The sequence below is a fragment of the Episyrphus balteatus genome, chromosome 2 (assembly GCF_945859705.1).
Source record: "Episyrphus balteatus chromosome 2, idEpiBalt1.1, whole genome shotgun sequence".
Lineage (NCBI taxonomy): Eukaryota > Metazoa > Arthropoda > Insecta > Diptera > Syrphidae > Episyrphus > Episyrphus balteatus.
The window spans coordinates 85,144,523-85,158,733 of record NC_079135.1 but is presented as its reverse complement, the minus strand read 5'-3'; the positions used below and the strand labels follow the sequence as shown (position 1 = coordinate 85,158,733).

General features: G+C 28.0%; 1 protein-coding gene across 16 annotated transcripts in view; it reads left to right on the top strand.

Annotated features, from left to right (window-relative positions):
- LOC129909882 (disintegrin and metalloproteinase domain-containing protein 9) overlaps positions 1-14,211 on the top strand; it is a 480,905-nt gene that overhangs the window by 381,892 nt on the left and 84,802 nt on the right. For all 16 annotated transcript variants that reach the window (XR_008771453.1, XM_055987020.1, XM_055987014.1 and 13 more), the window contains 2 exons: positions 2,781-3,065; positions 10,731-10,900. Coding sequence is in view for 15 of the 16 variants with exons in the window: in XM_055987020.1 (XP_055842995.1) it covers positions 2,781-3,065; positions 10,731-10,900 (455 nt within the window). In the remaining variant the exon portion in view is untranslated. The remainder of the gene's footprint in view (positions 1-2,780; positions 3,066-10,730; positions 10,901-14,211) is intronic.

Below are 14,211 nucleotides of genomic sequence, written 5' to 3'. Positions count from 1 at the left end.
GATTAAATTTGGTATACGTAATAGACTTATTGATTCTAACAAAACTTCGTTTTTAGTTTTTCTCAAAAAATGCGGAGAACGAAAATATGGCGTTAACGTTTTTCAAAAATTGACATGTTTTTTAAGTTCATATATTTCAACAAAGCATGAGTCAATTTTATTAAAAAATTACAGACATCATTTTGAAGTATAAAATGTAAAAAATAAAATATTTTTAAAAACATTTTTGAAAAAAAAAATTTAATTTAATTTCGATTTTTTTTTTGATTTTTTTTTTCTCGACACTAAATAAAATCTTAAATTTCCAATAGACATTTAAGATAAAGATACTGTGAACTACAAGAGCAAGTACGTGCGATCCAGTTGTGCATTTTATTTTATCTGTTATATTTGCTTACAATAAAATGCATTTTTAAAAATCTTCCAATTTTGAATTTGTTTTAATTTTTTTATTATTTCGATTTTGAACATCGGAACTATGTATCTATTTATTTTGCTTTGAAAAATCGAGCGCTATTTAAAATAAAACAACTATTTTTGACAAGGTAATAAGAAACGGGACTAAAAATAGCGGGATTACAAAAAAGCAGAAAAATAAAAAACGTATTGAACCCAACTCTTTTTATACTGTTATTTAAAAAAAAAAAAAACATTGTTAATATCAAATACACTGTTACGGCTATCAATTGTACTCATTTATTATTTATTTATGTTATTTATTTATTTTGTTGTTATTCCTTTAAGACAATAATTTCTATTCCTTTATTTTCCTGTATTTGTTATTTTCCCCATGTTAATATCTTTCTGAATAAAAAATAACGAAAAGACTAAAATTGATTACATTTTAATAATCAATTTTTGAACCATATTTGTTTTATAATCATGAAAATATAAAACGTCACATTAACATGTTAGTTTTTTTACGTTGCGGGTTTCATAAAAGTATGATCACCGTAGTTATACATTTATTAACAAAACCAACTTAGATATTTAACAGCAGTAGATATTTAACATTAATGGTCAAATATGGTTCATATAAAAAAAATGTTACGTATACACTACAGTGACCCAAAACTTTAAGATAAAATGGCTGTAATTTTCCTTCAACTTTTGCAATTTACTACAACAAATATCCAAATAGAATTATAAATTTATTTATTAATAAATAAAAATCAAGTCCGCTTACACTTGTATCAGCCACCTAAGTGTGTAAAAAAAACTAAAAACATCAAAAGTAAGAAAAAAAATATTTTTTTTTTTTTTTTTCAGTTAAATGTCGAAAATAATGGTTTTTACTGTAGACTTTGTGGTTCTTTATAAAATGGCATTAAATTTTATGCCATCTTTTTAAAAAAATGTTCAAAAATCAAAAATTGCATTTATCAGTAAAATATTAGTCTAAAAAGGAATTTGATACGATGTCCCTCTCTACAAATAAAGTTTACTTTTTAACTTGTGCTATTATTAGAACGAAAATATTTGAAGGAAAAATTTTTTTTTTATCTCAATCCATTATATGTTAAAAAAGGGAGCAGTTCAAAATTCTGGCTTCAAAATTCTGGTTTTCAAAATTCTAATTTTTACAAGAACATTCTGTTTTTCAAAATTCTGCTTTTTTTATATTCTGTCTTTCAAAATTCTGCTTTTTTAAATTATGCAAGCATTTTTTTTAAGAAAAAAATTCTGATAATTCTGTTTTTTTTTTCATAGTATATGTGTTTACTTAACAAAAATACACCTTATTAATGAAAACTAAAACTAATTAGAAACGATTAATTAAAAATGTTTAATTAAAAAGTTTTCAATTATCATTTTTTCGAAAATATTTATCATTAAAATTTTTCTCAATAATTTCCAAAATTATTGATTTATCAAAGAATTAATATTACAAAAATTGAGATAGTACCTACCTACTCGAGAGTAAGGAATCTCAAATAAGGAGCAAATTTTTCGAGATGATGATTGTACAAAATTCTGAAAAAAATTAAAAAACCCTTTTTTAATTTTATTCAGAATTTTGTAAAACAGAATTATGAAAAGCAGAATTTTGAAAAGCAGAATTTTGAAAAACAGAATTTTAAAAAACAGAATTTTGAAAAACAGAATTTTGAAAAGCAGAATTTTGACCCCAAACCGTTAAAAAATGTTTAATTGAAAACAAAATTTTTTGTTTAAATTATTCACAGAATAAAAAATGTAAGAAAGCAATGTGTCAGATTAAATTAAGTTTATTTTGTCCATCTTTTTCTTTGAACATTCACTTAGCTTGAAACCAAATGATTCGCTTGTTCGCTTAGTATTTTGTTCGAATTAAATAAAAATGAAATGAAAGCAGAAATGTCATTGTGGTTACATCCATCAGGTGGACAAAAATATCCTTTCTATATTCAGTGTCAAATCGAAATTCTCAGAAAATTAAAATATAAAAATTAGTATAATTTAGTCTGAAATTAAAAAAACAACAATTTCAGGAAACAGAATAACCAAACATGGCAAGATTATTTTAAAAACCAAACTATTTTTGTGCGATCCATATATTTTCTATATCCACAATTCTATATAACAATACTTTAAAATCAATTTAATAGAAAAATAAACTTTAAACAACAAATAACAAACAAAACAGAAACAAAAAAAAAACACAAAATTGATAGCTAATAGATATTTGAATGGTATACACCTAACATTTATTTTTCATTTTATATAACAATTTCACACACTAGGTATATCGTGTCATTTCGAGGCTTTTCTAAAATTTTATACACCCCTTGTTTCAGCAGAAGCATCCACATGTGATATTTGAGGCACGAACTAAAGCCAATAAAGGATGCGCTAATTCTGGGAATCTAGATTCGTGGCGTTCACGTCGCACTAAACATTTATCGGGCATCATTGATGATATTCATCCGAATGGTGCTGGCCGATATAAGCGGGATGTTCGTGAGGCAACAAAATATATTGAAACAGCAGTTATTGTTGACAAAGCAATGTTTGAAAAACGAAACGGCAGCTCCCGGTCTGATGTCATCCATGATGCCATTCAGGTCGCGAATATTGCTGATTTGGTAAGTAATTTAATATTTCAATTTTTGGTTTTATTTTTTTTTTTTGTATCTTTATTTTTGGCATGTCTCATTTTTTTTTTAGTCAAACAAAAAAAATTTAACTTTAATATTAATGTTTTTTTTTTTTATTTGGTTAAATGAAAATGTTAAAAGTTTAGTTTGAATTAAATTACTTGAAAGAAAATCAGATATTTATTGTGAAATAGGGCCTAAGTGTGTTTTGAAATATTTCATGCATAATGGCAACCTGACAAGTTTGCATTTTTATCATAGATCGGGTATTATTATTGCTTGATTGGTTAAGGGAAGGAATGCACCTGACTTTTTACACTAAGGCCTACAAGTTAAGTTTAAACAATCAAGCTGCTTTTCCTCGATTTTCTGAATATATGGGCGCCCCAGCAGTTTGTACCACCCCCAATTTTTTTTTGCTCATTCGATAGAGCATTGGCTGAATATTATTACCCTGATTTTTCGCACTCGTGAAAGTCACCTTTCGGCCGCCATCTTAGATTTTAATTTTTGTTGAATATCTCAATTTTTATTTATCCTACATAAAAGTTGTGTATACAAGAAACGTAGGCAATTAAATTTCGCGTCTAAAATGTTAAGAACATTTTTTCGATATTCTGAATATTAAAAAAGTTACAAGCCAACAAAGTAAAAAAACCAGAAAAAAGTGACAATTTTAAAGTTTTGAGCACTTTTTATCAATTTTACACAACTTTTATGTAGGATAAATAAAAATTGAGATATTCAACAAAAATTAAAATCTAAGATGGCGGCCGAAAGGTGAATTTCACGAGTGCGAAAAATCAGGGTAATGATATTCAGCCAATGCTCTATCGAATGAGCAAAAAAAAATTGGGGGTGGTACAAACTGCTGGGTCAAATTATAAATGCACTGGACTATTTGACGCCTTGATGAGGAAATTTTTAAAAATTTTATTTTTTTTTTTCTAGGGGTACCCCTTGGATTTTTTTTTTTTTTTGAAGATCCAAAAAAATTAAAATTGTAATATTTTTAAAGTAATGTAGAGTCTTGTTGATTTTGAACTCATGTCCTCAATTCAACCCGAATTTCAAGATTTTGTTCAGTAGATCAGGGTTGTAAAAATATCAATTTAAAAAAAAATGCATTTGAAATAAAAAAAAAAATATTTGTTGCAAATAAAAAAAAATTTTCATTAAAAAAAAAATATATATATATGAAAAATATTTGCATTCAAAAAAAATTTGCATTCCAACTGAAAAATATTTGCATTGAAAAAAAAAATATTTATTGCAACTAGAAATATCTTGCATTAAAAAAAAATGTATTGCAAATGAAAAAAATTTACAATGCAAATAAAATTTTTATTGCAAATAAAAATATTTTGCATTGAAAAAAAAATGTATTGCAAATAAAAAATGCATTGAAAAAAAAATTCAATGCAAAATGTGTGCATTAAATATTTTTTTTTAATATTCGTCGAATTTCTTACAATTTTGACTATTTGACCATTTATAAGCTATTTCAACTATAACATTGAACCTAATGTATTGTCAAATATTCAAAATTGTAGGAAATTAGACGAATACATATAAAAACAAATTTTTAATGCACACACTTTGCATTGAATTTTTTCTTTTTCAATGCAGAAAATTTTTTATTTGCAATAAAATATTCTTTTCAATGCAATTTTTTTTTCATTTCGACTACAATTTTTTTTAATGCAAAATATTTCTAGTTGCAACAAATATTTTTTTTTTTTCAATGCAAATATTTTTCAGTTGCAATAAAAAAATTTTTTTAATGCAAATATTTTTCAGTTACAATAAATTTTTTTTTTTCATTGGAAATGTTTTTATTTGAAGTAAATAATTTTTTTTTTAATTTGTAGTACCCTGCAGTAGATATCGGCTTCGGAATGTATGAAAAGAAAAAAAAAAAAAACAAAAATGTTCGGTTGGAAATATCACAGTAACCAGACCTCCAAGAAACTTTTTCTTTTCAGTTATAAATAGTGCTTTAAGAAACCTTTATTTTGAGATCTAACCCAATAGATTTAGAGGAAGTTTTATAAAAATTATTTTTTTTTCAAAGGGGTAGGTACACCTTGGATTTTTTTCGAAAATCCAAAAAAAATTAATATTTTTTATGCACAGGTCTGTCTTAGATTCAAAACTTATTTCAAAAAACTTGGTCAAAAGATATCGGCTTCGGAATGCTCATTATTTGTACCTACAACTTATATTAAAATAGCGGTAAAGAAACTAAATTCCTTAAATGAAACTTTATCATTATCATTCAATATTTCATAAGCTATGTAGAATAATCTGTATATCACTCAAAAATGTTTAATATTGATCTTTTTTCGGAGAAGGAAATTTCTCCCTACCAACAAAATATGTTGATAATATCTAGATTAGAAAAAAAAAAAATTGGCAAACTTTAGAAAAATATAACTCCTAAGCATACGACTCTGACCTCAAATTAACTTTGAAAACATGTGAAAATGGAGGGTGAAAATCGTCATAAACTATAGAATTTTCGAGGTCGAAAACTTAGATTATTCGTTCAACTTGATAAACTAGCTAAAAAACTAAATGCAGAAAAATCCCCTACAACCATATACTACAACGACTGGTATGACAACTCAAGCGAATTATTTTTTCTCAGGAATATTATATTTTTAAATAAAATATTTGAAATGAAAATAAAGTTCTATAGTTAAAAAAAAAAAAAAAAAAAAACTGAGAAAAAAAATGAAATGTGAGAAAACTACTTTATACACATAGGTAAGGTATATGCTTGCAGCTGTATGTTATCCCTTTGCCCCTACAGCTTTGCTGCAGACTCTGGAGAAAGTGGGTACACCAAACTGACTTCTCTTTTCTGTTGTATGACTTTCGAATGAGTGGCGTTCAGCGATGGTGCACTATGGTACTGGCAATGGGTTTGGTTTTCGTTTGCCTTTGCACTCTCTCTCTAGAAGCAAATATGTACTCCCCAACAGCATACATTCACCGGAAAAAGTTTTTCCAGTGAAATCTTTGACTCATAGGCAAATGGCTCTTTTACCACCTTTATGTTGGTATATGTATGATTCTTTATACCTCCATCTCGTTGTCTATATCTAGACCTACCTGTGGACTATATTATGTATAGCATTCGGATGAAATTTTCGCTTCGATAAATCCCTAGCGACTGCTTTTTCAAATTTCAACAAAAAAAAAAAAATTAACAAAAAAAAAACATAAACTTAACGAGTTTTTTTTACCCTCGTTTTCTCGGTAAATTTTCTTTTTTTTCTTTATTTTTTTTTTACTCAGCGAGATGAGAGCAAAGACATTTAAGTTGAATTGTGGTAAAGGTAAATCACCTAAGCTTTAACTGTGTATTTTCTTTTTTTGCACTTCTTATTTAAATTTATCGATGAATGGCATCGTCCAGTGCTCCCTTATACCATAGAGCGAGGAATTTCTTTTGAATTTTATATGCTCAAACAAAAACCCCTTTAGGGATTTGTGATCCCCATTTTGGTTTTACTTCGCGTCCGGTTTTATCGTTGTCATTGGTCGACCCAATCGTACCACCATAACATCGTCTATATACACATTTTTATCCTGAAGCTTCGTATCGACAACCGAACCGACAACGACGACAACGACTCGACGACATTTTCTCATTCAATTAAGATTAATTGTGACTATATATTGTCTAACATAGGAAATGAATTTCGGGAATACAAAACGAATGAAAATGTCAGACGAAAAACTGAATAAAGAAAAGCTCCGGTGTTCTATGTTTGAAGGGGGGGAGAAAGTGATGAAGCATCGAGAAAGAAAGAATACTCTAATTTATTACTCACTGTAAATGGAATTCTTTTGGTTCTCTATATAGGTAAGGAATAAGACTATAATACAAACAAAAAAAAATCTACTACCTTTGTGGAGTAGAAAAAGTACACCTATACCTAAAGTCCGGTTAGACATTTATAGAGAAAAATGGTTCTATTTTTTTCACAGTAGGGGGCGTTCTGGTAGGTATTGTTCAAATATCAAATAGAATTTTGTATTAAAAAAAATGTGTTTTACCTTACGTTTTTTTTTTATTTCAAAAAAATAAAATTCAATAACCATATTGAGTGGGCAAAGAAGAATAGGAATAAAGATGATTTTGCTTAAGCTTGTGCACATAGCCCATAGAGAATTAAAATTTGTTATCAACTCAATTGATTTTTTTTTTCCAGTTAGTGGACTTGTCACTTGATCAATTTGATAATTGAGTTTAGAAAACAAAAAAAAGAATATGGAATTTTTCAAATGGATTTGTAAGTCTTTCAAAAGCTAAAATTATTAAAATGAAGCTCAAAATTGGAGAGACTTTCATTTCGATACACTATTTTTAACATAAAAATAAAAAAATTGGCTCCCCTAAATATTTAAAAATAATTACCTACACTTAAAACTAAGAATAATAGCTTTTTAAAAGCCAGAACACTGTTGTTCTTTTATTCTTAAATTTTTGTTCCATTTTAAGGCGGTTTTTTTTTAGGAAAATTTCCAATTCCGCTACGATCTACGAAGTGGAAGATAGACTCTTGCTAACACAGAAATATATTTAAGTTTTCCTAGAAAAATTCATAAATATTTTAGAGCAGTATTTTATCCACGAAGAAAATAGGATACGCGTCCTTTTTATCAAAATAGGACTTTTAATAAAAAATATCGAAATGAAGTCTACCACCAACTTTTTTTTGCTAATTTCCGTTTTTGAAATATTACCGTTAGAAAATGCCAAAAAAAAACGTTATTTTGGGCTGTTTTCGAGGTAATTTAATATTAATAAATTTGTAACGGTATTTATAAGAACTGGTTTTATTCTTCCAAAAACTGTTTAAATATTTTCGATATCTCTTTTACTGCCTGAGATATTAAAAAAATTAAGTAGCGTTCCTTGGCTCAGAAAAAGCACTGGCCAACCAAATTAAACATTTTTTTTGCCACAAAAACCAAAATATACTTTTCTAGTGGGTTTTAGGTTATATTTCAAGAACAGAGGCTAATAGAATTTTTCTGATTGCGGATTCGAGTTCAGCAACCCAAAAACTTCTAGAAAAGTATATTTTGGTTCTCTCGAATCCGCAATCAACAAAATTTAGATTAAATTTAGTTTCTCTTTGGCTTATTAACTGAAACTTAAGATTTCTCGAGCAATTAAAGAGATATTGGGGAAATTTAAACAGTTTTGGAAAGAAGAATATCTGTTCTTATAATCAGCTTATAATGAATTACCCCACATAAAGTTAGAAGCTCGAAAACAGCCAAAATGACGTTTTTTTAGCATTTTATAACGGTAATATCTCAAAAACGGAGGCCAATCAAATTTTTCTGACTTCAGATTCGAATTCAGCACATCAAAAACCTCTAGAAAAGTATATTATCTTGGTTCTTGTGGCAAAAAAAAGTTCAATTTTGTTGACTAGTGTTATAAACGTCTTTTTCAAGACATTTTTTTTATTGAATTTTTAAAACAACAGCGAAAACAAATTATAAGAAATCAAGCCAGAATTATAAGAAAGCCATTAAGATAAAGATAAGTATAAAATTTAAATATTGTATAAGCAATTTTTAGAACATTTTTTCTTAGAGTCCTGAGGAGGATTGTAAGCACAATCGAAACGTCGACAAAAAAGAAAAAAAGAAAAAGTAAACCCAAAAACGACTTTCACAATCGAACGAACGACTTTGTGGCCGGCTGGAGGTCGAGGATATTCATCACCAAAAAATAGATAATGTCAAATAATCATTTTTAGCAAAAAACAAAACCGACTTAAATCGATCAAAACTGGGTCTTATGGTTTTTAAAATAGTTCCTATGGCTAAAAGTGAACGAAATTGAAATGGGACCACACTGCCACCAGCTTTCTAATACAAAAAGAATTATCGAAATTGGTTCACTCAGTCCAAAGTTATGCGGTAACAAACAAAAAAAAAAAAAAAAAAAAAATACAGACGAATTGAATACCTCCTCCTTTTTGGAAGTCGGTAAAAATTGGTGGAAAGGGGGTGTGGCCGGCTGGAGGTCGAGGATATTCATCACCAAAAAATAGATAATGTCAAATAATCATTTTTAGCAAAAAACAAAACCGACTTAAATCGATCAAAACTGGGTCTTATGGTTTTTAAAATAGTTCCTATGGCTAAAAGTGAACGAAATTGAAATGGGACCACACTGCCACCAGCTTTCTAATACAAAAAGAATTATCGAAATTGGTTCACTCAGTCCAAAGTTATGCGGTAACAAACATAAAAAAAAAAAAAAAAAAATACAGACGAATTGAATACCTCCTCCTTTTTGGAAGTCGGTACAAATTGGAGGAAAGGGGGTGGGTGGGCGAAAAAGTGGGGTGGGTGTCAAAAATCATGTTTTTTTTACGATTTCTGTCAAAATTAGACGTCCTATCGAAAAAAGTCAAATGCAAAAGTTGTAGGTAGTATAAATGTGTACAACTTTTACTCAAACAATTTTTTTCTATAACCTCAAAAATAATTGAAAAAAATGCAAAAATACGATTTTTTGATTTTTTATTTTTATCTTTTACAAAAATTGTTGGATTTTAACAAAACTTGGTTAAAAATTACTTTGTTATGTTTTCTTTCTACTAAAAACCTTTTTTGAGCAAAAAGTTAATTTTTGGATTTTTGACGAATTTAATTTGAAAAAATAGCCTATTTTTCAATCAAAAAAATTACCGAAAAAATTTTTGATTTTTGAAAAGTTTAGAATGCAATTATTTAGCTTAAAACCGTTTTTTAAAGATTGTGTGGAAAAACTATACTTTTGTTTTAGAAAACATGGAGAAAAATTGAAAAAAAAAAAAACAAAAAAACGATTTTTAAGATTGATTTTTCCGTAAATGACAGTAATATTGGCGAGAAATAATTTTTCATAGAAACCAAATTATACTTTTCTAATGGTCATTTACCTTTTTAATTTGAATCAAGCACTAGAATAGCTCTAACGTGCAAAGTTTTTGAGATATTGAATTTTGAACGTCCCAAATACTATTTTTCTGATTTTTGGCATGGTTATGTCAAAAACGTGATGTGATAGAATTTTTCTGACTTCGGATTCGAGCTCAGCGCACAATAAACCATTAGAAAAATAAACTTTGATTTCTATAAAAAAAAAACTTTTTGACTAGTGAAATCGAACAAGGCATTCGATTTTTTCTGAGAGAAATCGTAAAAAACCATGATTTTTGACACCCACCCCACTTTTTCGCCCACCCACCCCCTTTCCCCCAATTTTTTTTCCCCTTTCATATACCATTTATCCTAAATTTCTCACCAGCCTTAGCTGCTACTAATTTGTTCAACTTTTGCCTTCTGAAAACCGGATTGGCACTGGTCTATAAGGAATTGAAAGTTATTAGGTAAAATTAGATTGACAATGATCATAGGAAATAGAGATGACAGTCCCATGTAAATACTTAAATTATCTAAAAGAAAAAGTTGTATCCTTATCAAAACCTCTTTTTTAAAAGTCAATCAGTCCATAATCTAATTGAAATTATTAATTAAATTTATTTATTTCTTTATTTTTATTTTCAAAGTGCCAATGTTTTAAAAATAAATAAATATGAATTTCTATTTCATTGTATAATTTCATTGCAGTATTTCCGCACTTTGAACACCCGAGTATCAGTTGTATATATTGAAACATGGGGCAAGAATCAAGCAGTCATCGATGGCAGCAAGGATATCAGTAAGGCAATATCGAATTTCAATGATTACACATCAAGGAATCTTTTTCAAATCGAAAGAGACACCACTCAACTACTAACGTAAGTTCGTTATCATAATAAAAACCAAATGAAAAAAATAAGAAGAACTGTTATTTTGTACTTCTTGGTTTTTTTTTTGTTTGTTTATTTTTTACCTGTATGTATGTATAAATGAATAAGAACGTGCGTAAAAGAAAAATTGCCATTCTTTTTTTTTCAATCCCTATAAAAATAACAGGCGGTCGTGCTCTAGAGCCGCACGTCGGTCGCCACGTGACATTTTAATAAATGAAATTAACTTCCCCATCAATCTATATTCTTCATTACATCTATACACTTTTTTTTGTATGTGTTTTGTTCTGTTTTAGTATGTGTAGATTTGCTTCAAACCGAAAATTAATAGTGAGAGGATGAAAAGGAGAAATATTTTTGCTTTTTTTTTTATTTTACACACATATAAAGGCTCAACTTACACAATTTCATTTAGATCAGTCAAAATCGATTTTTTTTTCGATGACAACCACGACCGACGCACACGTGACATGACCCATAGAAAAAAAAAAAAAAAGAAGTCCCGAATCCAGAGAAACTTCAGTATGAAGTGCCAAATGACAACTCAAACTACGATTGTATGGTAGACGTAGGTATACCTTCATCTTTTTCTCATTTCGATTTTGTGTCGTCGACTACATGATGCCATCATCATCATCATCGCCTCCACCATTATCCTGAACCTGATGTTGATTGAGCTTTTTTTTCCCATCATCATCAGTCGTCGAACATCTTTATAATACCCCGCCCCATGAGTTCAATGAATTTTACTTAAAATAACAGAGATACATACATAAATTTTATTTCTTCTTGATCTATAGGGACAAGTATTGGATTCGAAGAAAAAAAAATTAAAATTTGCTATTTCAGAGTTGTTATCTCGTTTATAGTGACATTTGTTGCCTCAGTTTGTGGTTTACAACTTTTAGTGTTTACCTTAACGTTTTCGAGTTTTTTTTTTCAAACGATCTATAAGAAAAAAGTTCCTTCTTTACGAGAAATTCAAATCTTTTTTCAAAAAATAAAAACTATTTTTAAGCAAATACTTACGACCCAGTGGTAAACTTTATTCCAATCATACAGTAACAGATGTGACAATAAATCATCGTCGATAATAACCACGTTCTCAATTTATATTGTTATTTTTTTTTTTTGTATATTTTTTTTTCTTTGAGAGTAGGATTCATTTTTTTGAAACCCAATTAAATTGGAAACTCTTCAATTTCAATAACAATGGTAACATGTGAATTGGGATATAAAAAAAAAGCCCAAAAATAACATTCATAAAAAAATTGCTTTTCAAGCTCGTCAATTTTTACGTTTTAAATTATTTCTTAGTGATTCGAAAATATTCATTAATTGATTTTATACATAAAAACATAAAAACATAATAACACTTTTCTTTTGAATTGAAAGTTAATTTTTTCTTTAAAATTTATTGAAACTATGACAGAGTAAGGGGAACTTTAGAGATATAGCAAAATACCAGAACTTGATTTTCCTTTCAATTAAATTAGACACTAAGGGAAATAAGAGTAACTAACTTAAATTTTTGATAGTTTTTTCATTCCTTGTAATAATAAATTACTGAAAATCACACCGTCCAAGACATTATTAATCTTTGCAAATGGTTTCATAAAAAAAATCAGTTTTTTATAAATGTAACAATTAAATTGGCGAAAACCATTCAAATTCAAAGATTTTCTTTCATAAAAATGCAGCTTATCAACTTTTAATCATGAAAATTTGTTTTGAAGTTTTCAACCGAATCAAATTATTTTAGAAATTTGCAACTGTTTGAACTAAAATAGAAAAATGTAGGTACCATAAGTTTTAATTCAGATTTTTCAGTTCAATAAATTTTTTTGAACCATAAGCATTTTGACAATTAACGGATTAATAAATAATAACTTTGAACTTCAAACAATTTTATGGTTAACTTGCTTGTCTGTACGTGACGTTTCTTCTTTTTTTTTCCTTAGTAATAAATGCTAGTAAAAACAACAAATTTTCATGATTTTTCAAAAATTCGGTACACACTTAAAAAAATGACTTATATACATATACGTCTTACAATTTAGATTTAAGAAATTAGGAGATGGTAACTAATATAGCAGATAATAGTTTTTGAATCGTTATTAACGGTTTTCATCATTTTCATTGAGGTGATTTCTACAAAAAATAAAATGCACGACTGAGGACGCACGTACTTGCTCTTGCAGTTCAATTTATGTTAGTCTACTTCTAGATTTTAAAAGCTGGCTCTTAATTTAAAAAAAAAATTGATATTGGGGAAGAGCCGACATTTAGGACATGAAAATTTTTTTTTTGTTGTTTGACTTTTTTGAGAAAAAATAAAAATGCAGTTTTATTTCCACTGCTTTAAATATTACGTTTACAAAGTTTAATCAAAATCGTTAGAGCCGTTTTCGAGAAATTCGCAATATCGTATTTTTTTGTATGGGAGGTATACGTTCTAAACAAAAAAAAAACCAACTTTCAAAATTCCACAAAAATCATCTGTATCAAATTTGAAGAAAATCCGTCCACCCGTTTAGGCTGTGGAAATGTGTACAGATGGATGCACAACCGCACAGACGCACAGACGTACAGACGCACGGACGGAATTGCGAGACCCACTTTTTTGGAATTCTCCATCATCGTAATGTTGGTTTTGATTAAAACCTCAAATTTTTTTTCGACAAGAAACCAATACTTGCCCTATAGAGCAAGTAAAAATTGTACAAACTGTTTTAATAGACCTTACATTGAAGTTTTATAAAAATTAAAAAAAAGAAACGGATTTTTTTTTAATGATAAAACTCAATTCAAGTAATGTAGATTGTAGATAATTTTGTTTTTTTTTTTTTGGTAATTTTTTGAGACGGTTATCAGTTTTTTTAATAAATAACTATTTGATTTTTTTTTAAATTTTACTTATATTTCTTATTTTCATTAGTAGCGCCATACCGTTCACATTGTGCCTAAAACATTATTACAAAAAGTACAAATATTCACACTACAAAACATTTCTGAATGAAGAGTTGTTTTTGATAAGAAGGAATAATAAAACTTTTGGCAAGAACTTTCAACCGATGTACTGGTTTATTGATTTTAAGTCCTAAGAAGCAAACTGACACATTTTTGCTTTCCGACTCAAATTTAAACTTTTCAAGAAATAAAATTGGATAATTTGGCCATTTTTTGCACAAAAAAAAATAGTTGGCAAAAAATGGCATACGGTAACCCTACCAGACATTCTGGCTCAAATTTAAACTTTTCAAGAAATAAAATTGGATAATTTGGCCATTTTTTGCACA